We start from the raw sequence: 21,975 nt of genomic DNA on the forward strand, positions 1-21,975 counted from the left end.
CCTTCAAAACATCGCTCAACTGCTTTTCCAGAAATCCTCTGCTTGTTCAGTCTTCTCCACTTTGTTTATAACGTGGAGCAGTACGCTGATGTCTTCCAGCCAAATGCTGCTTGTTGCATGGCATCAGCCTTTACCCAGCTTTGTCCCTTCTCAAATAAAGACCTGTAAAACAGTGCCAGAGTAAAATCTACCAGCCCTCGCTCAGGCACTGCACACCAAGCACAGACACATACTTCTGTTGTTAATCTGTTTCAAATGTAACCTCTCTGACCTACTTTCTACTGTCATACCAGAACAAAGCATCTGCTCTAGTCAGCTTATTGATGGCACTTCACAATTTTCCCCACAGAATAACCTGGCAATTACTTTATAGAACAACTTCCTCAAGAATACCAAAGACTTGTGAGAGTGCAAGTGACACAGCTTCTCTATTTTCTATTCAGCATCCTCCTGAGGTTTTAAATCACAGGCACACAATTGATTTTACTCAATGCCGTCTCCCAACATACTGTGACTTTGTATTGCTCACGTGGCCTATTTGGTAGAAAAGTGATGAACGTTTGTCTCATCATACTCATAAATGCTGAAGTTGTTATAAAGAATAAATAACAAAACGTCTGCACCACAGTGAGACTTCAAGAATGGTCAAGCCACTGAAAACAGGAACCACAGAATGGCTCGGGTTGGAAGGGATCCTAAAAATCATGGAATTCCACCCCCCTGCCGTGGGCAGGGATGCTACCCACTAGACAAACCACTAGTTTAAAGCATAGGACTCTGCCCTAAAATCAGTATTTTTCAGTACTCTGAACTAGCAAGCGCGAAGTAATACAAAAAGCAAGAATAAGGTATCATCAAATACGTGAAGTTCATCAACCTAAAGGGACCACTCATTTTTCTCTTGCATATGATGTTAATAAGCGTGTTCTGTATGCAAAATGGCACTGCTTTTGCAAATCAGGAGGGATCTCATCCTACATCCTTCAGCTGTCATGCCTTTTCTGAAAAGGAGGGCCAATGCAGCATCTGGAATCTAATTAAAGATCAGCGGGGTTGTCCTTTTTAAGGTTCACCTGAGAACTGACAAGAAACCAATTTGCTGCCACTCAGCACTTCCAGCTTTCTGAACCTTGAAGACTCACACGACAGTACAGAAGACGTATCAGCTTTGACATTTTTGCATGTGCTTTCTGTTATTTATCTCTAGCTTTAACTTAAACAGCCTAATACAAGAACACTTTCAATTGCAATTTAGTTTAGAGCAATTATTGCTTTATTATTTCTATAACAAGCACAAGCAACGTATGTAATTAGAGGAAATCAAGAGCACTTAACTGACCTTCATCCCAAAAGGACCGACCAGTAAACATCCTCTTAGTACCATAACACTTTGCATCCCAAATCACTAACTTCTAGGCAACAACATTCTTGCATGCTGAGTTCCTGAGTTCCACACCATGCTCCATGAAGGAGACGGAAGCTAGCACCCATGGACAAGTTCTCTCATAAATCGCAGAATATTTATGAATTAGTAACTAGAATTTTATTTGTAAGGAACTGCCACAATTTCCAGTAAGCCTCAGAGTTATGCTGAAGAAAAAAATAAATAAAATTAAAATTCTGCTATCCTCATCGCTTTCGGTGACCCAACAAAAGCCAGACTCACTCTCTATCAATTACACCATTTGTGTCACAAGCTTTAAATGAGCTCTGAGCATCTACTCCATGAGCCAAGAACTAGCTCCTTGCATTAAGGCACACACACACGTTAAACTGGACTATGTCATTGCCACACCCACTTAACAGTCCCGTGGGACTGTGTATATGAATATCTTCTTCATCAGATGTCAGCGTCTCAGCCTGTTTCCAAGTCTAGCACGCGAGCAATTCAGTGGCATCTTTCAGGTCCTTACACCAGATAAATGTATTTTAACAAGCAACTTATTTACAGTTATATATACAGTTATATATACTTCTGAGTGTAGAAAATAATTATAAGTATTTAGTTGTATGCAGGATTATAACCCCAAAATACGTTGAAGTAAATCTCATTTGCTACAGGAAGATTAGCAGGTAACACTCCAGAAAACCAAGTGAAAGCTTACTGTTCTAAATACAAATTATTCTAGTATATTCTTCTGTAGCACTCCATCTACTCTTAGAAACAAGATTCTAAATCTTGACTGATGTTATTTTTTTGACACTAGATGCATACTAATTTTGCACGTCTGGTTCACACATTTATCCCAGAATAAATCTTTCTTGGCCATTGCAATGCCCACACTTGAAGCATACCTGTCCTTGACGTCTTTCATAAGCTGCTGCAAGTCAATCTCCTGCTTCCTCAGGTTTCCAAAGGAGGACTGGCTTTCCACATAGCCCCTCCCTCCAGCTCCCAGGCTGATCTTTCCAAACGAAGTTTCAATACTTCCTTGAACAAAATCTTCAAATTTCCCCACGTATTTTGCGAAGTCAGACTCCACAATCACTAGGAAAAGAATAAAACTAATTGCTACCCATGAAGACAAGCGCTGAAACAGTCCTGAAGTCATTAGAAAAACAAGAACTAACAGAAAACACAGTTAACGTTAATGAAGGCAAGAAGAGTACTCAACAGGTAAATAGGGAAGTTCACAGCTCTGCAACTTCTGCTTGCTCCATATTTTTATTGCCTTTGCTCAGCTATCTTCTACATTCTGCCATTTTAGGAAAACATCTGGTGAGTGAAATGCTGAGCTCAGATGCTAAGGAAGACTTAAAAAGCATGGCAGAAATTTACTTCAGCAGCAAGGGAGAACTATGAAGTAGATCTGCTTATAATAGGTTTAATATTTTGCCATTATCTTGACGTATCTCATTATCAGCCTGTCCCAAAGCTCACTGAAAACCAGTGGAAACATCTAATTGGCTTAAATCAAACTCTGAATCTCATGCGTCTATAAACCAGAGAACAGACTCAGCTTATTTTCTGAGCTCCAATTAAAATCTATGCATAAGTAACTATCTGTTTGCCTACATTCGGAATCATGTCATGCCCAGAAACAGAGGGTTCCAGATCATTACTCCTATTACCTGTTTAGCACTGGTGCAGCTGGATGGAGAAATAAATACAAGGATAACTATTTTTTAACTGTCTGTGCAAGAAGAAGGGACGCCGTGATAACACCTGCAAGCATTCGCTGGTCTGCTATCACCAGTAGAACAGTTCACACTACTAAGACACACTGAAAACTCCCCAAAATACTCTAGGGGAGCTCCTGAGGTTGCAGACAGCACTGCTATTAAACAGTATGGCAGCGCTGTATGGCTTGACAGCCTTCAGCACTCAGTTGCAGTAGTCCATCTAGACATTTTTTTTAAACGTTTCTTAGTATTATTTGAGCTAAATGAACAGTCAAGTGAGAAAAAGATGCAGCCATCTCATTCCTAAGGATGGAAAATACTTCAGAGCACTCCTCTGAAAAGAGCCCTCTAGTAACATGACTGAGAATAACAAAAAGAAGATTCGGCTTCGCATGCTTTTTATGTACAATAACAGTGCTGCCCGAGTATGGCTTTACCTGGTTTTATAGGTTTGTCTTCTGTAAGCACATCACTCAAGGAGACTGTCAAGAAATGATACTTGGGCTTCTGCCAGCACCAGAATGTCTTCTTCTTTGTAACCAAGCTGAGAAGCTGCAGCTTGTCTGAGGCGTTCAAGTGAGAGACAGGGATCAAGTCACCTCCGCTGTCTGTTTCTCTCACAAAATTCTTTGTTGCTTTTGCAAACATCTTGGAGAATCATTTAGAGCCTGAAAGAATAAATCTATTTTTCAAAACTACAATGGGAAAGTACAAATACTTACATTTTCACTTTAAGAAGTTCTTCACAGTATTAATACAGGAACAGTTGCTGTTTTCACCTCATCTTTTCCACTCTGAGTTGGGAATCCTGACAGTCCAAGCAACATTCCCCAAAGTAAAAAAGTTTTCACAGTAACAGATGAAACAATTTTAGTTTAAATTTTAAATAAGCAACAACGAATAAGAACAATGCGCTGCAAACATGATATGGAAGGCTTTAACATTACAATAACCATGAAATTCATGAGCACGCAGATAATGAAGAAAGCAAGATATGTGCGAAAGGAAGTATTAAATCTAAAGCTGAAAAATTCCTTCAAAGAACACCCATGGATAATTCATTTGCTAGGGAGGAAAACAAACAAAAAAACCTTACATAACCTACCTGAAGTTCTAAGAAAAAGCGTCTAGTAATGAGCACCCTGAGGAGACTTCCAAGGATCACAAAAACACAGGTGCAATGGCAGACGATTCCTGCCTCTCCACAGATTCCTTCGTTTATTACCTAACATTAAATTGTCTTAGTCCATAGAAGGTAATAGGATATTATTCATACAGATTATCTTGATTGTTTTAAGTCTGTTAACACATACAGGGATAGTAAAAAATCCTCTATAAAAAGCAACAAATATTGCTTTTTATACTGGCAGCTTTGTAACTAAGTTCTCTTTCTGAACTCTGCCCCTGGAAAGTCCCGTTTCATTTTTTTTCCTTCTGAACCTTTTACCTCCAGTGTTTTCCAATTTTCTGTTTCCCATTAGAGTAACTACAGCTAAATAAAACATATGTTGCTTGCAACTGTTATTCATATCTGCTAAACAGGTACTTACATTATCTTATTGTAGCTCTTAAATTTGTCGTAAATTTAAAAATACTGGCATCTCTTCTTGCGTAAGGTTTCCTTTATCCCAAGCAATGCATTTCGCTGTATTAACAAGAAAGTTTGCTTAAGTCACAGAAGAAATGGTAAAAATTACCATTCAGGAGTGCTAAACATGCAAATCTAAAAAACCGGTTTTTTAGTCTCATCAGATTTTTTTTTCAGCTCTTTTACTTGGTATTTCTACATTTTTAGTTGGCAACACTCCTTTGAATCCTCCAGCTGACACTGTGAAGTTCAACTATGAGCCTAGGATGTCCTAGCTGCCCATTTCTTTTCTTTAAAATAGGTGACCCACATGTTTTCCATTAATTAATCACCTGTCCTGCTTCAAAGAGATTAGTTAGGTTTGTCCATTACAAACAAAGGCCAGAATTAGCTAAGACGAACTTCAAACAACCAAACAAAAACATATTGCAGAGAGCACTCACAATTGAGGGAAAATGGAAAACCAAGTAAAGATACTAGTGGCTGGAATTCAGGCTTCATGTTTTAGTATCAGTTGGAGGAGAGAAGAAAACCCTTCTCTGCACATAGAAGCTTAGCTTTCCCCAAATCCCATTTCAGATAATATTTCATACAGTATTTACCAATTCATGTTGAGGTTCCTATGAAACCCCCATTGCCCACTCTTAGTTCTCCACGTAAACAAGTAAAGGGCATTTCCCAACAACATTTCGAGGGAAAGGATCTGAACAATGTCAAAGTCTCCTAACATTTTACTCAAGTCTTCTGAGGCTTTCATAATAAACTGAGGCTACAACAAACTCGCAGCACAGTCCCAGCTATACATACTGGGAGTATTTCCACTGACTTTCTTTTTCCCTTACCTTTTCCTAGGCTCTAAACTGAGTTTGATTTTTGCATTCTTAAGTTTATTCTCCATAAGTTTCCCCCGTTTTAATCTCAGTGTAATGTGGTTTTACTAAGCAATGTAGCTCTACTGCAGCAGAGAAAAAAGAAAAAAAAGAAAAAGAAAACAGTGAGGGTGGAGGGTTTGGGGACTTCTTTTAGATGACTTTATATTTCACAACTAACCAGATGACTGATCTGTAATGGAGGGGACCATCATGGCAATTTGCCCTGCATTAGCCACTGTTCCCTTTCTTCAAGCATTTCTGTGCTTTAAGTGATTGATTGCTCATTCATTCTGATCCCATTTCGACACAATGGACTCACGTGGGCATACTGTCTTAAATGAAAAAGGCCCACCGATCCTAAGGAGCTTATGAGAAGAGATATTGGAGAAGGAAAAAAACACACCACAGTTCTCGTGATTTGTCTTTCTGTTACACACTCACTAAATCTCACGAGAACAACCAATGACACCATTCTATAAAGCTCCTTTCTGATTCATGGTGGTTTGACTTCGCTCGCAGTTACCAGGCTTTTGGTGGACAAAAAGGACATCTGAGAAAGACCACAGAGTGCTTATGAAAACTGCAGAGGCTCACCAGGTAGGATAGCTGGTACTGTCTTTAGCATCAGGATGACAATATCAACGTCTCCTACACTTTGCTGCATTGGGAATGTCTTTGCAATGAGTCTATTTGCTGGTGCAGCAGTACCTGCAAAGTAATAATATTCTATCCAAATTATATTTCTTTGGGTATAGTGCCTTTAACATTCACTCTAAAATGCACCCGAGTATCTTGTTTCACTCATTCACAAAATGACAGACTACTGAGAGTTAATACAACTACCACGATCGAGGGCATCCTGACCAAGTGATCACAGAGTGGTTACAGACACAGCATTAAGAAAACTCTCCTTTTGCTGTTTCTTGCTCTGAAAAGCTTTGTCAGAACCATGCTTGGTTTGGCAGAATTAAAAAGGAAGGTATCAAAGCTGGTAGGAAAAGCTTGTCAGAGTGAATTCACTCTTGCAGATTGATAGCTAGGTGTGAAAGCAGAAAAGGATGGAGGAGTAGCTTTCTCGCCTACCGAAAAATTTTGAATTAGCCTGAACCTGGGCTATGGGCAGATTATTCAATGAACAGGATGAGATCATGTAAAGATATTTACAGCAACTTTACTGATTATTTAAAGAAACAAACCTTACCCTGCTTCTTTCATTTACCACAGCTCCGTAACTCAATATAGTAGATCATTAGATCTGAAAAAAACATTTAATGAATAATCAGATTTTACCTTTGTCAACACAGAAGAGCAAGTTATGAACAGCTGCCCAATATTTCTGACATTCTGTATACACATGCACTTTACAAAACATACCAATAAAACCCCCCAAACCAACACCTTTTTTCCATTCAGTGTAAGGTTACCCAGAACACCACAGTGCACAGGCAACTTGGGAAACGAGTGACAACTGGACTACCAAATAGGTCACATTTTGTCGTAAAGGCATGCTAAGGACAACTCTTGCAGTCCGAAGAGGACCAAGCAGCAGGCATGCAGTCAGAAGAGCTGCCAGACTTTAACTTTACCATGTGTCACCCTCTGAATTCTAACCAAGTCAGAGCTTGTCCTGAAAGGCTCCTGAAGTCAGTAAGAGATGGCAAGCAGTACATGTATTTTATTACGAAACCTTAAAGTTATTTTTGCCTGCTTTCTAGATAAGTTATATTTAAACAAAAACCCACAAAAGCTCACAAGCTCTCTCTTCTGAGCCTTGAGGATCTTCCAGCACGTGCCTCAGATGACTTGGTGCCACACGAACCCCCCCGGGTTTAACTTGCCCTGACACAAGGGTCATGGTGCCCTCACCCCGAGGCCGGCTGCCACCATCCCACCAGGTCCCATTTTGGGGATGCTCGCCTCGCAGCACCTCACAGCTGCGCACCTGGGGATCGGGGCAGACGGTGATGCCGGCCCTGAGGGATGAGGCGCTTCGTGTGGGCGCGCAGCCATGTGCCGCCCTCACCAAGCCCGGCACTGAGGCAGCTGCAGCGGGCACCCAAGTGCTGCGCTTCCCCTCCGACGCTCCTGCACCGCGCGTGATTTGCAGTGATTCAACCTCTACGGTTTGCGGTTTGGGTTCTGGGTTTTTTTCCTTCCTTAAAACAGCCGGGTGGCATACGGGCAGGCACGGAAGGGAAACCAGACCCTGGCTTTTCCCCGAGGCCGCCGCAGCGGTACCTGACAGGGACGGCCCGCGCACACGGGGCAGCAGGGCTCGGATGCGGGCTCTGGACCCCACTGTGGCCCCACTCCCTCAGCCCCTCAGCGAGGAAAAGGGGGCTCAGCAGGGGCACTGCCGGCCCCTCCGCCTACCCGGGCCCGCCCCGGTACTCACGGCTGCCCCGCTGATCCCCGCCGCCGCGCCCCGGGGATGCGCCGCGCCCCGATGCGATGCGAGGCGCAGGGGGCGATGCCCCGAGAGGAGCCCGGGGCAGCACCGGGAGCAGGGGGCTCCTGGCCAGCGCCGAGAGCTGGCGAGGACGGGCAGCACCGCGGCGGGGCGAGGCGAGGCGAGGAGCAAAGCCCCGCCCGGGTGCCGGCGCCCCGGGACGCGGGGTGAGGCGGGACCGAGCGCCGCCGCCATTTTGTGGCTCAGCGGCCGCCGCCCAGCATATGGAGGTTGGGCCCGGCGGGGTGAGGGGCGCTGTTGCTGTCCGCTAGCGTAGCCCCAGGGCGGCTTCCAGGGACTCCCTGGCTCCATCGCCTTCCTCCTGGCTGCCCGTGCCCCTCACCTTCCTCAGGGGTTGAAGGGCAGCTGCACTGGGGTCTGGGCTGCCGGTCATGGCGGGCGCTGCCCGCTGAGCCCTGGTGCCGGGGGTGGGTGTGTGTGCGGCAGGGACCCCCGTGTGGTGGCATGGCCCTGAGGGGGGCTTAGGTGGAGGGCTTGGATTTTCCTGTCAGCTCAGCCAGGGGAGGGGACGGTTCATTTTGCTAGGTTACTTCCAGTCATGTAGCACAGGCAGCTCTTCCCTGAGAACTGCCAGATGATGGCATTTTATGACATAATTACATACAAAATTCCTGAGACATCCTCTCAAACCTGACTGGGACTGCTGACGGTCAGAGGATCAACACCTTGTGTATGAAATCTGCTGGAGGCAATGCCCCTGCCGTGTGTGCGGCTGCAGATTTGCAACGGTGGGGTCAGTGCTGTTGGCATGGCTGGAGTCCAGTCCAAGCCCCAGTCCAAATGGGAGTTCCCAAGACAAGTTTTCTGGTTCTCAGTCTGGTTCAAGCCTTGAACAGCACTGGAAGATGAGGAATGCAGTCAATGGAGTGTGGTAGACGGGTTTATGAAGTGTAGTGTAATACAGTGAGCTCAGTGAATATAGCTCACCTCTTTGAAAGCAAAGCAACACCAGAATAATAAAACTTCAGTGCTTATGATAGGACTGGTCCAGGGAGAAATTGATGAGTCCATGGAAACATAAGGAGTAATTCTTCAAGATATTTACTGAGCATCAAGGAAATATTTTTCAAGTGAACCATGCCACAAGCCAGGTTCTTCACTTCTAGGTCAAAGAGAGAGCATTTGGGACTGTGGGGGATGGTCACAAATGTTGAAGCACCAGATCTTAATGGAGTAAAGCCTGGCCTTTAGAAGAAAAGTTGAACGCTGGATGCCCTTAAATGAACAGGCCTGAGCGAGAGGTAACAGTTAATGTGTATTGGGTAAGTAGTACCCATGTCTTCCATTCTGTTAACTACATACATCATCCAAAACTTCCAGTTAATTTTAGCAGATATTAGTCTGTCATCCCTTTCTGATTCTCCTAAGTGACACCCTCAGTGAATCAATGATAAATAGATTTCTCTTCTTAGGCTGCACCTGCTCACAGAGCAAATAACCTGAATGTTACTAAGTAAGTAGCTGCATATGTGATAATTTATTTTTTTTATGGGCTAATAGAAAAAAAAATAAACCCATGCTTAGAGCCTCATCGTGAGAAAAAGCACCTACAAGTCCTCTTTCTAGGATCACCACCAAGTTGCAGAATCACTAGCTCCAGTCATAATCTCCTCCAGTGGCTAGTAACAGCACATTTCATCAGCAATCACGTGCTTACCCGTGGAGTGGCAACGTGTCATTCATTTCCAATGCAAGTGTCTGCTAAAGCAGATTTTGAGAAATCAAGCCAGGAAGTGGCACTGAAACACATTACCATGGAAATGTTCTCTGGAGAGGGAGGAGACGAAAATAGTGAAACTTGCCAGTCAGTTTAAGGATGTTACTGGTGGTTTGGTGTGCACCAAATAAGGGGCACCTGCACCAAGGAAATTTCCATCTTTTCAAGATAGACACAAGCCAGCATAAGCTAGTTTTAAGATGCTTCACATTAATTAGAAGAGACAGAACCTGCTCTGGGCATTAACAGACAGTTTTGGGGCCATGCAGCAATTAACCTAAAGGTTTCAAAGGCTGATATCAAAACTGGCTGCAAATGGGACACATTTAGAATTGAACACATGCCTTGAGCATTCAGTCTTCATGAAAATGCTCTTCAGGTATACTGCACAGCCAAAACTTGCAGCACACAGTTATTTCATGACTAACTGGGAAATCAGCAGGGAGAATGTAGTATCAGAGAAATACAAGGTGTTGAGTGTGGTCTGCACTGGGATCTGTCAGCCACACACTGAATCTCTAGAGCCACAACATGAAATGCATCATTTCTGCATTAGAAGATCCTTGTGTTGTGCATTGCTACTGCTTTAGAAGATCCTCTTGTAGAATGTGCAGAAGGAGAAAAACAAAATTTTGCTCTGTTGCCTGCCTGCTCAAACCCTCCCAGTCCAAGCTACCCATGTGAGTGAAGAACCTTTTCTGTCCTGCACAGGGCAACGCCAGCTCAACACACCGGACATGGGCAGCTGGGCGAGGCTCTCAAAAGCCTCTGAACACAACTTCTTCCCCAACATCCACATGCCTGCCTTCAAAACATCGCTCAACTGCTTTTCCAGAAATCCTCTGCTTGTTCAGTCTTCTCCACTTTGTTTATAACGTGGAGCAGTACGCTGATGTCTTCCAGCCAAATGCTGCTTGTTGCATGGCATCAGCCTTTACCCAGCTTTGTCCCTTCTCAAATAAAGACCTCTAAAACAGTGCCAGAGTAAAATCTACCAGCCCTCGCTCAGGCACTGCACACCAAGCACAGACACATACTTCTGTTGTTAATCTGTTTCAAATGTAACCTCTCTGACCTACTTTTTACTGTCATACCAGAACAAAGCATCTGCTCTAGTCAGCTTATTGATGGCACTTCACAATTTTCCCCACAGAATAACCTGGCAATTACTTTATAGAACAACTTCCTCAAGAATACCAAAGACTTGTGAGAGTGCAAGTGACACAGCTTCTCTATTTTCTATTCAGCATCCTCCTGAGGTTTTAAATCACAGGCACACAATTGATTTTACTCAATGCCGTCTCCCAACATACTGTGACTTTGTATTGCTCACGTGGCCTATTTGGTAGAAAAGTGATGAACGTTTGTCTCATCATACTCATAAATGCTGAAGTTGTTATAAAGAATAAATAACAAAACGTCTGCACCACAGTGAGACTTCAAGAATGGTCAAGCCACTGAAAACAGGAACCACAGAATGGCTCGGGTTGGAAGGGATCCTAAAAATCATGGAATTCCACCCCCCTGCCGTGGGCAGGGATGCTACCCACTAGACAAACCACTAGTTTAAAGCATAGGACTCTGCCCTAAAATCAGTATTTTTCAGTACTCTGAACTAGCAAGCGCGAAGTAATACAAAAAGCAAGAATAAGGTATCATCAAATACGTGAAGTTCATCAACCTAAAGGGACCACTCATTTTTCTCTTGCATATGATGTTAATAAGCGTGTTCTGTATGCAAAATGGCACTGCTTTTGCAAATCAGGAGGGATCTCATCCTACATCCTTCAGCTGTCATGCCTTTTCTGAAAAGGAGGGCCAATGCAGCATCTGGAATCTAATTAAAGATCAGCGGGGTTGTCCTTTTTAAGGTTCACCTGAGAACTGACAAGAAACCAATTTGCTGCCACTCAGCACTTCCAGCTTTCTGAACCTTGAAGACTCACACGACAGTACAGAAGACGTATCAGCTTTGACATTTTTGCATGTGCTTTCTGTTATTTATCTCTAGCTTTAACTTAAACAGCCTAATACAAGAACACTTTCAATTGCAATTTAGTTTAGAGCAATTATTGCTTTATTATTTCTATAACAAGCACAAGCAACGTATGTAATTAGAGGAAATCAAGAGCACTTAACTGACCTTCATCCCAAAAGGACCGACCAGTAAACATCCTCTTAGTACCATAACACTTTGCATCCCAAATCACTAACTTCTAGGCAACAACATTCTTGCATGCTGAGTTCCTGAGTTCCACACCATGCTCCATGAAGGAGACGGAAGCTAGCACCCATGGACAAGTTCTCTCATAAATCGCAGAATATTTATGAATTAGTAACTAGAATTTTATTTGTAAGGAACTGCCACAATTTCCAGTAAGCCTCAGAGTTATGCTGAAGAAAAAAATAAATAAAATTAAAATTCTGCTATCCTCATCGCTTTCGGTGACCCAACAAAAGCCAGACTCACTCTCTATCAATTACACCATTTGTGTCACAAGCTTTAAATGAGCTCTGAGCATCTACTCCATGAGCCAAGAACTAGCTCCTTGCATTAAGGCACACACACACGTTAAACTGGACTATGTCATTGCCACACCCACTTAACAGTCCCGTGGGACTGTGTATATGAATATCTTCTTCATCAGATGTCAGCGTCTCAGCCTGTTTCCAAGTCTAGCACGCGAGCAATTCAGTGGCATCTTTCAGGTCCTTACACCAGATAAATGTATTTTAACAAGCAACTTATTTACAGTTATATATACAGTTATATATACTTCTGAGTGTAGAAAATAATTATAAGTATTTAGTTGTATGCAGGATTATAACCCCAAAATACGTTGAAGTAAATCTCATTTGCTACAGGAAGATTAGCAGGTAACACTCCAGAAAACCAAGTGAAAGCTTACTGTTCTAAATACAAATTATTCTAGTATATTCTTCTGTAGCACTCCATCTACTCTTAGAAACAAGATTCTAAATCTTGACTGATGTTATTTTTTTGACACTAGATGCATACTAATTTTGCACGTCTGGTTCACACATTTATCCCAGAATAAATCTTTCTTGGCCATTGCAATGCCCACACTTGAAGCATACCTGTCCTTGACGTCTTTCATAAGCTGCTGCAAGTCAATCTCCTGCTTCCTCAGGTTTCCAAAGGAGGACTGGCTTTCCACATAGCCCCTCCCTCCAGCTCCCAGGCTGATCTTTCCAAACGAAGTTTCAATACTTCCTTGAACAAAATCTTCAAATTTCCCCACGTATTTTGCGAAGTCAGACTCCACAATCACTAGGAAAAGAATAAAACTAATTGCTACCCATGAAGACAAGCGCTGAAACAGTCCTGAAGTCATTAGAAAAACAAGAACTAACAGAAAACACAGTTAACGTTAATGAAGGCAAGAAGAGTACTCAACAGGTAAATAGGGAAGTTCACAGCTCTGCAACTTCTGCTTGCTCCATATTTTTATTGCCTTTGCTCAGCTATCTTCTACATTCTGCCATTTTAGGAAAACATCTGGTGAGTGAAATGCTGAGCTCAGATGCTAAGGAAGACTTAAAAAGCATGGCAGAAATTTACTTCAGCAGCAAGGGAGAACTATGAAGTAGATCTGCTTATAATAGGTTTAATATTTTGCCATTATCTTGACGTATCTCATTATCAGCCTGTCCCAAAGCTCACTGAAAACCAGTGGAAACATCTAATTGGCTTAAATCAAACTCTGAATCTCATGCGTCTATAAACCAGAGAACAGACTCAGCTTATTTTCTGAGCTCCAATTAAAATCTATGCATAAGTAACTATCTGTTTGCCTACATTCGGAATCATGTCATGCCCAGAAACAGAGGGTTCCAGATCATTACTCCTATTACCTGTTTAGCACTGGTGCAGCTGGATGGAGAAATAAATACAAGGATAACTATTTTTTAACTGTCTGTGCAAGAAGAAGGGACGCCGTGATAACACCTGCAAGCATTCGCTGGTCTGCTATCACCAGTAGAACAGTTCACACTACTAAGACACACTGAAAACTCCCCAAAATACTCTAGGGGAGCTCCTGAGGTTGCAGACAGCACTGCTATTAAACAGTATGGCAGCGCTGTATGGCTTGACAGCCTTCAGCACTCAGTTGCAGTAGTCCATCTAGACATTTTTTTTAAACGTTTCTTAGTATTATTTTGAGCTAAATGAACAGTCAAGTGAGAAAAAGATGCAGCCATCTCATTCCTAAGGATGGAAAATACTTCAGAGCACTCCTCTGAAAAGAGCCCTCTAGTAACATGACTGAGTTATCCAGCTCACACACCTCAGGGCTATTGCACAGCTACAGAAGAAAGAACAGGCTGGGACAGTGACTGCTCAGCAAAGCTCCTATGCAGTCCCACCTAAACTATGAAGTCCGTACAGTGCAACATAAAGAAGGTGCGGGAAGAAGCGAGGTTCTCTCGCAGTGACAACTTTTACAGAAGACTCTGTCATTTCCAAATTAATGCTTGATGAAGCAAAAAGCCTTTGCACGACATCGAATCTTCCTCTGTCAGTCAGAGTAGCCACCAAAGGACTGCTCAGTGCCAAGGTGCCGTCAGCTGAAGCGATATTAGGCTGTATTTACGAGAGAAAGAGACAGAAACAGAGGCATTAGAAAGGCTTTTCAAGCAGCGCTGTTCTTTGCATCACGGAGCTCGGTTCTTTCTTACAAAACCACTGGAGAACTTACAAGGGAGTGGTAGAAGGGCAAGATTCCCTCTACCATTACCTTTGACAAGTACAAGGTACTCGTCCAGCACCAAAGCTCACCTCCCCACAGCCATGTTTGAGAATGCTCCGTCATGACGGCCACTGCGCTGACAGCTGGAAAGAGGAGGAGGGAGCGCTGCTTCTCTCACACCCAGCACGGATACCGCCTTCACACCCAGCCCTCAGACCTGCTCTGCGGCACCCTTTAAGGAGAAACATCTCTCCCACTGCTTTTTCCCCAGTCCAACTTCTCTCGCTGCAGATTACACTTAACTCACTCTCATTCTGAGCCAACGGCAGCATTCACCTTGTCCCTACGCATCTAAAGGTTTTTACTGTAATTTTTGTCACTGAGTGTAGGAAATTCAGAGCAAATGCCAACCCTGCCCCGTTCCTTCAGCTGTTTTAATGAATGGCCTCAGAGATTTGCCACTCCAAATCTGCCAAGGCCCAAGCACTGCTGGTATCAAAGGGAATTTCTGTTTCCCAAGGGCAGGTGATTGTTGTTACTGAGATTTCAGAATGGGTTAGGGAGACTGGTAGTAAATTAAAATTCAAGCTACAATTACAATTATCTTTTGCTCACGCAATCTCCTAAAAGCAGAAGCACTTCAGAGGCTAGGTACCCACCTGCAAACAATTCCCTACATTGTCTGCCACCATCAGGCTCTGACCTTGCCTAAGCAGTGCCTACAGCTGAGATCTGCCCCAGAGCCTGACACCTTCTTTATCGGATGAGAAACACAAGGAGGCAGAGAACTCGGTCGTTACTGCTGCTGGTGCCCACACGCCACTTTCTGATTACTCACCAAGCAACACAATGCCGGAACAACCTGTAGATCACAGCAGGCACGCAGCAGGACAAGAGTGTAATCAGACAGCTCTGTGAAGGAGACATGAACAGGGAAAGATTGTTTCCAGTGAATGCAGCACAAGGCTGGCTGCTGGAGACGGGACTTCCTTAACAGTGAGCTCTGCTGTGGGGCTCTCCTGATGAGCAGCGGCGGGCGAGCCGCATTTTTGAGGCCACCCGCAGGTACAGCACTTTGTGGAAATGGACGCTGGAGACCAAAGTGATTCTACAGCGAGGGAAGCTGTGACAAGTGCTCTGCTGGGCACTTGCAAGGGGCTGATCCAGCCCTTTGCCTGCTTCCCAGACTGCAGAATAAAGTGGAACGGGCAATGGGTACAAGCAAACCCCAAGCTGACTGTCCCCGCCCTTGACAGAAAGGCAGCTGGTAGGAAAGGGGATCTCCTCCCCATCGTTCTCTTCTCCTCCCCAGGCACCTCCCCACTGTTTCAGCCCGAGCCCGCAGGCTGGCTGAATGATTTAGGCCTGGCTCTGCCGTGGGGCAGGGAGATGGACAAAATGATCCCTGCGGTGCCCTTAAACTCTGTAACTCAAAGGCTGTAATTTCTAATAGAAGCAACAGGCAGAAAACAGCTTTTGATTCTCCATCCAGCTACAGTTCCGCGTGGACGTCAGCAGTAGCCATCATGGCTAAAGCCAGGTGATAACGCAACACACTCAATTAACTGCGCCCTGCTGTTAATAGCATCTGACAAGTATTATCACATCGGTGGGCCTCTGTTTTCCCCTTCTTTTGTGTGTCTGCAAATGAGTTAAGCTTCCCTACCTGGGTACTGCTCACACGTGGATGCACAGTGACATTTGCTGCACGGTGCCACGTCTCACTAATACCACACCTGCCTTCCCTTCGTTATCTTAACGTCAGGAAACTTTGTGTATGAGAAAGAGGAGAAAAAGCCAGGAAAGAGTCTATCTTGGATTTTGCAGGTGACTTTTAATTAACACTGTGGGGCCACCTCGATTGTGAGGATGGCATTTGTTTGACATTTGTGTTTCATCTCCTTTTTCAGTAGCAGCAAACCAACCCTCTAATTGCAGTGTCTCTACATTAAATTCCTTTTTGCTAAATATAGTTTGGACCTCGACAATGTATGCTGCTCCAGAGAAGACAACACCCAATTTGTAATTCTCACCATTTAGGCAAGAACAACTCTGGCATGCATCAAGAAAGGAAATTAGCTTGTCAAACTGGAAATGGCCACATTCAGCAGAAACTGAAGTAGAGCTATCTTGGGGGAAAGTGTATTTTCAAGCAAAATCTGTCAGAGATCAAGGGCTGACTTTAATTCCTAGCCAGGAATGGCTAGCAGAGTATACACATCGCAGAAAAAGGAGCAGAACGCATTACATTCAGTAAACTCACCAACTGCTCATCAAAAAGAGCCATAAATGTTTCACACTGAGGGAGCATTTAAAAGGGGAAAAAATCATCATAAAAGGCTTTTCTCTTCATTCACAGCATACCAGAGACAGCACTGATGAGGAGGTGAGCAGCTGAGACCAATTCCTCATCCTGAAGCTGACAGTTCTGCAACAATACCTCATTACTGCACCCTAAGAGCTGCAAGAAGTCAACCAGGTCTTGCTGTTGTGCAGGCTTTAGCTCCTTCAGATCTGGCTTGTCTCCTGTGCAGATATCATCTAACTGGAAGCAAAAGAAAAAGTAAAACTTCTTGAAAACAGAGAAGTTTGAGCAAAAGCTACTGCTAGCTCTATTCAGAAATTACTTTTAGGAAGCAAGCAAAAGTTCCTTTATCTTACCACATCCGCCAGGGCAGTTAGCAGTTCTTCACGGAGCAGGAGTTCACACAGGCTTTTATATAAAGCTCTTTGCTTTTCTTCTGGGAGCTTCGCAAAGGGCTGGAACTGAGCCTTCAACCATGATAGATCTTTCCCAAGAAAGCAGTAAAAAGCACAAGTAAGCAGTGCTACACAAATGCCAATAAAAACAGTTAACATTTTTGCTGTGCATTTCGTAAGCGGCTGTATCACTGCATCTTGACATCCCGATTTCCATCAGCGCAAGTCATAATGAAAGGCTGGAACACATCCGAATGCACTTCCCTAATGAATCACTGAAACATCATTGAAGATACTGAGATAAAAAAATACTGCTGCTAAGGATCAATATCCAGTGTTCAGTATTTTTAGTATTTAGATGTCGGTATGTTAATGTTCACCGGATTAACCATATGCTAAGTGTGTTGCTTGGATGTTCATCTCCAGAGGATGTTCGTTCATAAGGCAGAATTAAGCGTTCTGCTCATAACCCGACTTTTTAAATCTGAGGGTTGATACGAATCACCGAGGCAATGGTGTGAGTACACACACAATCAGAAGGTCCTGTTGGGACGATAAATCGTCAGGGTCCTCGTATTTTCATCAAATGGATCAAAGAATTACACCCCTTCAGCCCTAACCTAAAAATAACTATTACACTTCATGACAAAAATATTTTCTCGATTCAAACACTGAATTCGTTACAGCACAGACAATAGAAGCAAATGAGAGATCCCTGCATTTCTTCTTCCACAATTCGGTTACGATACTACAACAGAGAATTTTATGACATCAAATTGCCATTTATGTAAAAGAAAGTAAGTCTTCAAGTCAGTGATGTCAGCTGGAAGGCTGGAACATGCTCTTCCACGTTCCAAAAAATACGGGCATTCAAACTTTCCTAACCTTGTTTTCAGAGGAGCAAAGAAACTTCCCTTTATGTCACTTCAGTGACATGTTCTCTTTTAAAGATGCCTTTTATATCTACAAATTACTTTATGAAAAAAACGCTCACCCACAGGCAGATTTTTTGGGGGGGGTATCTGATGCAATGGTATGACTGTCTACCCAAATAACAGAACAGTAAAGCTACTTTAAATTGCTTTAGGAGAAAAAAAATCCTTTGCTTTTTTCTCTAAGCAAGTGCACGTTAATTAAAAGAAACCTTTAATTAAAGCAAACCTTTAATTAAAGGTCTTTTAAGCAAAAAAGGCACAAAGATAGGTCAAGCTAAAACAAAAACTGAAAGAGTGGCATACTGTTCTTTCACCAAAACAAAGTTTTGTTTTGTTTTTTCATTCTACACACAGAGATAGTCATTCCTCTCAGACAAGTCTACACTAGGTAATCAGAGAACTTATTTCAGGACAACAGATACCTGTTGTGGTCACAGTTAGTCTATTGAACAGCCATGAAAAAGGGGCGAAATTTAGAGAGAACAAAAGTAATGTTCATCACCAGAAACAGCTGTAAGAACTCTACCCAGAACTGACGAAAAGTGAAGTGCGTTCCGAGGCCTTGATTTGTTTTCCCCTTTTTCACTTCTCTTGTGATAATCCTGCCCCTCCTGCATCCCTATCAAAAGCAAGTTGCGCCTGGCCCATTATACCGATTTGCAAACTTCCACTGAAATCATATTTTAATTTCATCAGCCTTAGCTGCTACCAAACATCTCTCTCAAGCTTCTCAGAAAATAATGAGGGTAAGTGGAAGAGGAGTGGGGTATGCCTCTGTAGTTTTTGAGACTTAAAATAACCTTTCACTAAGGAGCTTTACTGAGAACATTCCGTGACCCTTTCTGTATGAAGGCATAAATCATCACTAATTTTACACAGCTTACCCAGAATATTAGGTTTTTATGTCAGCTCTGTTATATTTTAAGATCATATTAATGGCAAAGGGATTCAGTGTGTTCCTAGGGAACAGTCCTCTGCACGTACCCATTGCAGAAGTAAATCTTTCTAGTCTTTCAGTGCATTCTCCCAGGAGTTCCTGATAAGGGCTATGAAAATGAACTAACAATTTCTTAGGTACTATCATACCAGATTATCTCCTTCTATCTTGTTGCTTAACTCTCTGTAATGTAATCACATAAAGCATTTCCGGTAATACCTTGTTTCAATACACTTAAAGAAGCATCCCTGGGAATGAGGTTCCTAGCCCCAGAGCACACCCCATTATCAACAGCATCTGGCTGATACAGAAACAAAGCATCTCTGGACGGTGCTGAATGGGGATAAGTTGAGCCTTCTGTGCTTTCTCTTTCAAAACCTCCTTGTTGTTCATCCAGCAGACAGAATTCTGTAATTAGAAATACAAGTAAAAAAAATCATGAAATACGCAAGCAATTGCTGAATGAGATGCTAGCTTACATTATCCAGTGTTCTCACACGTGATTTCTTCCTACCTCATCTCTTCTAGATGGAGATAATACCAGTGGTTGCTATCTGTATGCTATTACTGCAGCCGTCATGTCTGATGCGGTGTGCACCAACACAGGTCTGTGCTGCAGCTGCCAGCTACAAAATGTGACACCAGCTTCTGCGGATTTAATTAACAGAGCCAGCAGGTAACACGAAAACGGAAAACTTCCCCCAGACACTGTGAACCTGAATGCTGCGTACAGGAGATGCAGACATGGGTTTGTTGTTTTGTTTTGTTGTATTTTCTACCACTTAGGAGGTGCACCGTAACAGGAGCAACAGAATCCACTCGTAACGTAGACACATGAAAGCACTTTCTGAGAGTGATAAAAACTCTTGAGTGTCCCTCACAGAGCTTCTTCTGGTCATGGCATTGACAGACACCTCTCTCTGAGTCAAGCCACAGGTCCATCCTCAAGTTCTCCAGATGAGTGAACAACAGTGGGCTTTTCAGGGTCTCTAAAGGACTTCACGCAGCCATGTTCACTACGGCACGCAAGGACTTCATGGAGAAAATCACAGAATCACAGAATCGTCTAGGTTGGAAGAGACCTCCAAGATCACCCAGTCCAACCTCTGACCTAACACTAACAAGTCCTCCACTAGACCGTATCACTGAGCTCTACATCTAAACGTCTTTTAAAGACCTCCAGGGATGGTGACTCAACCACTTCCCTGGGCAGCCCATTCCAATGCCTAACAACCCTTTCAGTAAAGAAGTTCTTCCTGATATCCAGCCTAAACCTCCCCTGGCGCAACTTTAGCCCGTTCCCCCTTGTCCTGTCACCAGGCGCGTGGGAGAATAGACCAACCCCCACCTCGCTACAGCCCCCTTTAAGGTACCTGTAGAGTGCGATAAGGTCGCCCCTGAGCCTCCTCTTCTCCAGGCTGATCAACCCCAGCTCCCTCAGCTGCCCCTCGTAAGACTTGTTCTCCAGACCCCTCACCAGCTTCGTTGCCCTTCTCTGGACTCGCTCGAGCACCTCCATGTCCTTCTTGTAGCGAGGGGCCCAAAACTGAACACAGTACTCGAGGTGCGGCCTCACCAGAGCCGAGTACAGGGGCACAATCACTTCCCTAGACCTGCCGGCCACACTGCTTCTTATACAGGCCAGGATGCTGTTGGCCTTCTTGGCCACCTGAGCACACCGCTGGCTCATATTCAGCCGACTGTCAGCCAACACTCCCAGGTCCTTCTCGGCCAGGCAGCTTTCCAGCCATTTCTCTCCCAGCCTGTAGCACTGTTGGGGCTGTTGTGCAGCAGCAGAGGAGCCGGCCAGCTACCGGCCCCACAGCGCCTCGCCCAGGCACAGGGAGTGCAGCCCCTCCACAGCACGGCTTCCTGATTTTCTCTAAACAACCCTAGGCTTCTCATGCACGTTCTCACCGTCTCTGGCCAACTTCCACCTCCCCAGGTGATCAGTTGTTCCTCGGTTTCTTGTTGTGTCCTTATCAATGGCGGAACGCAAAAAGCAATGCAACTGTCCAAGACTCGTTTTGGAGAATTAGAAAGCAGGTATTCTTTATTAACAGCGCAGGGTATGGGGGGGATAATTCCACCCAACACGGACACCTAAGGAAGACAAGGAGTACTTGCTTATGGTACGGTGATATCCATGTTCATGCAGTTCACAAGAAAGGACAGGACTTAGGCTAATGCTTTCTCAGACCTAAGTATCATATTGTCCTTCCTACTATCGCAGGCGCAGTAACCTCTGGTGGTCGCACTTTGGGAGCTTTCTGATGAAGGCTCATAGTCTTCTTCATCTTCTACTTCTCTCCTTTCTGTTTTGCACATGCTCAGTCATTGTTTAACTGCTTCAGCACTTTAGATCTTTTACAAACTCAGCTAAATTATTTAAGTTCTACTTTGGGCACCGTGTTCCTTCATCAGCCAGGATTTAGTGGATAGAGCTGAGTCTTCTTATCACGCGAGGCCAATGCAACAACTGAGTAATTTAAACCTTTGTGGCTGCTCCCGCCCCCAACACTTTCCCATTCCCAGGACGACTTCTCATCCCCCAAATGACTTCTCACCCCCAGGTCTCACTCGGGGACCCGCCACCCACAGCCGCTCCCCATCAGGAGCAGACATCCCCAAACCAATTGGCGGCGCGGGCAGCGGGAGAGGGCTGCGTTCAGCCCCTCCCTCCTCCCCCCCCCCCACTGACCAATGCAGCAATAAGTGCAGGCAGAGGCTTTGCAGGGTGGAACAGGTGTAATTTATTCCTGGGGTAATTGTGGCTGCCACCCCCAGCCCGTCCCCAGGTGAGGCCCGGCCGCCTGCTCAGGCGGGGGGCCCGGCCTGCCGGCCCGCGTGGTCTCCGGCCCCCGGCTCCTCCTGCCTGACCCTATGCAGCCAGGACGTGTCCCCAATGTCGTCGTCCTGCT

The 21,975-nt window shown here is 44.2% G+C and overlaps 1 protein-coding gene and 1 long non-coding RNA gene across 2 annotated transcripts in view; one reads left to right on the plus strand and one right to left on the minus strand.

The window, feature by feature from the left end:
- GSDME (gasdermin E) overlaps positions 1 to 21,975 on the minus strand; it is a 94,140-nt gene that overhangs the window by 20,606 nt on the left and 51,559 nt on the right. Inside the window, 6 exon segments of the mRNA XM_050709255.1 lie at positions 2,296 to 2,488; positions 14,160 to 14,376; positions 15,321 to 15,394; positions 16,847 to 17,027; positions 17,144 to 17,271; positions 19,274 to 19,462. Of these exon segments, the coding sequence (XP_050565212.1) occupies positions 2,296 to 2,488; positions 14,160 to 14,376; positions 15,321 to 15,394; positions 16,847 to 17,027; positions 17,144 to 17,271; positions 19,274 to 19,462 (982 nt within the window).
- Positions 7,532 to 20,213, plus strand: LOC126913213 (uncharacterized). Its single transcript, XR_007707918.1, has 3 exons — positions 7,532 to 7,706; positions 19,583 to 19,730; positions 19,841 to 20,213. It is a non-coding gene; the product is annotated as an uncharacterized LOC126913213 (long non-coding RNA).

Source organism: Cygnus atratus, chromosome 2 (genome assembly GCF_013377495.2).
Source record: "Cygnus atratus isolate AKBS03 ecotype Queensland, Australia chromosome 2, CAtr_DNAZoo_HiC_assembly, whole genome shotgun sequence".
NCBI lineage: Eukaryota > Metazoa > Chordata > Aves > Anseriformes > Anatidae > Cygnus > Cygnus atratus.